This window comes from Rhea americana, unplaced genomic scaffold (assembly GCF_003343005.1).
Source record: "Rhea americana isolate MKP2758 unplaced genomic scaffold, rheAme1 scaffold_21, whole genome shotgun sequence".
Classification (NCBI taxonomy): domain Eukaryota; kingdom Metazoa; phylum Chordata; class Aves; order Rheiformes; family Rheidae; genus Rhea; species Rhea americana.
This window is the reverse complement of record NW_028186258.1, coordinates 8059625-8061877: the sequence shown is the minus strand read 5'-3', so window position 1 is coordinate 8061877 and position 2253 is coordinate 8059625. Positions and strand designations below refer to the sequence as shown.

At 71.1% G+C, this 2253-nt stretch overlaps 1 protein-coding gene across 1 annotated transcript in view; it reads right to left on the bottom strand.

Annotated features, from left to right (window-relative positions):
* GPRC5C (G protein-coupled receptor class C group 5 member C) overlaps window positions 1–2253 on the bottom strand; it is a 7715-nt gene that overhangs the window by 2970 nt on the left and 2492 nt on the right. Inside the window, exon 2 of the mRNA XM_085304805.1 lies at window positions 7–1093. Within this exon, the coding sequence (XP_085160931.1) occupies window positions 7–1051 (1045 nt within the window). The 5' untranslated portion in view covers window positions 1052–1093. The remainder of the gene's footprint in view (window positions 1–6; window positions 1094–2253) is intronic.

Here is a 2253-nt window from a genome sequence, read left to right as displayed (position 1 = left end):
CGGGACCCCCGCGCGCTCGGCCCGCCGCCCCGCGGTGCCTACTGAAGGACGGCTCGTCCATGGAGAAGGCCTTGTTCTCCACAAACATGCTCTGCGACTTCTGCTCCTTGAGGATGGTCTCGTAGCCCACCCCGCGGGTCGGGTAGAYGTCGTCCTCGTAGGCCTGCTCGGGGCCCCGCCGCGTCACGTGCGTCACCTCGGGGATGACGTAGAGGAAGATGAAGGYGCAGGCGTTGGAGACCAGGGTGATGGCCAGCGTGGGGTCATCCCACCTGGGCTTCTTGCCCACGTGCTGGTTCCCGTAGAGATACATGGCYGTCCAAGTCACCCAGATGGCCACGGAGAGGCTGGTGGTGGCCAGGATGAAGACGCTGTGCTTCCTCCAGTGCGTGTAGCGGCCGCAGAGGGCCAGCCAGGCGGTGCCGAAGGCGGCCACCAGCAGGAACATCACGTAGATGAGCGCCATGACGAAGTCAGCATCCGTTACCTGGCAGGGGTCCGGCGAGACGCCCTCCTGCCGCACCACCGTGATGATGAGCCACTCGGTGTTGATGATGACCTCCACCAGGGCCAGCAGCAGGGCCACTGCCAGCGTCACCCAACCCCGCGGCCCCCGGTTCCTCCGTGCCAGGAAGTTGAGCGCCAGGGCGTGCGCCAGCAGGCAAGAGAAGCAGATCCCGAAGAGGACRCCGAAGAGGAAGCGGCGGGAGGTGCAGGTGGAGAAGTTCGGCCCCACAATGAAGTCGAAGGTCAGGCAGAAGAGCCCGAAGGTGCCCAGGAGAAAGACCACCTGYGTGGCCACCAGGCTCTTCTTCTGCGGGTCCTGCACGAAGGGGAGGCTGGCCACCAGGATGATGGTGAGCACGAAGCTGGTCACCACGCCGAGGCTGGCCACAGCCTCCAGCACGATGCCCCAGGCTGCGGAGAGGTCGCAGAGATTGTAGTAGAGGGAGGAGAGGTCTTGGCCGCACCCCAGCGGAGGGCTGGTCTGAGCGCGGCACGCCGGGAGCAGGGCCAGCAGGACGCACGTGGCCACCAGCACCGTCCCCATCCTGCACCGTGGGCCGGGCGCCGAGCGGGAGCCCCGGAGAGCCTGCGACAGAGAGGGGAGCACTGGGGACCCGGGGAGCAGGCGGCCGCGAGCCTCCCCGCCCCGGCCAGCCCCGGCGGTGCCGAGCCCACGCCACCGCGGCCACGGCACCCGGAGCGGCCGCAGCCCAAGCCACCCCCGGGGCAGAGACGCGTCTCCCGTCACCTCCTTTCCCACGGGCCAAGGGCGGCTGGGCGGAGAGGCTTGGCCTCCCCCAGCCCAAAATGCTGCCTCCTGACGCGGGGTTTCCCGGAGCGCGGCCAGCTCCGGGGCTGTGCCGATCCTCCCCTCCGAGGCTGGGAGCAGGATGCGCTCCCGGCGGGGGGACCGGGCAGCACCGCGACTGCCGGTGTTCCCGGGAGCGCCGAACCCGGGCTGCAGAGGCGACGCGGGGGCACGGGGCCGTTCCTGCGCCCCGGCCCTGCGTGCGGCTCCGCATCCCCCAGCGGGTTCCCCTTTCTATTTATCCTGCCCCACTTCCGCTCCTCTCGCTCTGGGCTCCGAACCGGCGGCAGGTCGCGTGTCCGGCCCTGCACGCCAGCTCGCTGCGAGCCCTCCGGCGCACGCACGCAGGCTGCCCGGGCAGCAACACCCCGCGCGGCTCCTCGGGCGCAGCCCCGGGCCCGCAGCGCCCGCCGCCGAGCCTGCCGCAGGGCTCCGGCTGCGGGCGTCGGGGGGGCCCGCGCCCCGCTCCCTGGCCGGGACGCCCACGGCACGGCAGAGAGGAGGAAGAAGCTAAAGCCGCAGACCCCTTCGCTTGCACACCGCGCGGGGGGAGGAAACCAGGCAGGAAATCTCTCTTACAAGGTCACCCCCGGGGCCGCGCTGGGAGCAGAGCCCAGGAGTCCGGGCTCCCACGACCCTCCCCCCCACCGCCCCTAACCCACTTGCTGAGTGGGACCAGGAGTCCGGGCAGCCCCGGCACGGCAAGGAGCCCTGGCCCCACACCCCTCCCAGAGCCGTGGCAGAACCCAGGCATCTGGGTCCCATCCACCAGGACGGGAACCCAGGTGTCTGGGTGCTGCACGCCCCCCCCCCCCGGGCCAGGTCTGCCCATCCGTGGTGGAAACGCGGACCCCCAACCTCCTGCCGGGGCAGGACCGAGCCCCTGTGGCCCCCGGGCAAGGGGGACCCCAGCACCCCCAGGCTGTACTGGTCCCTTT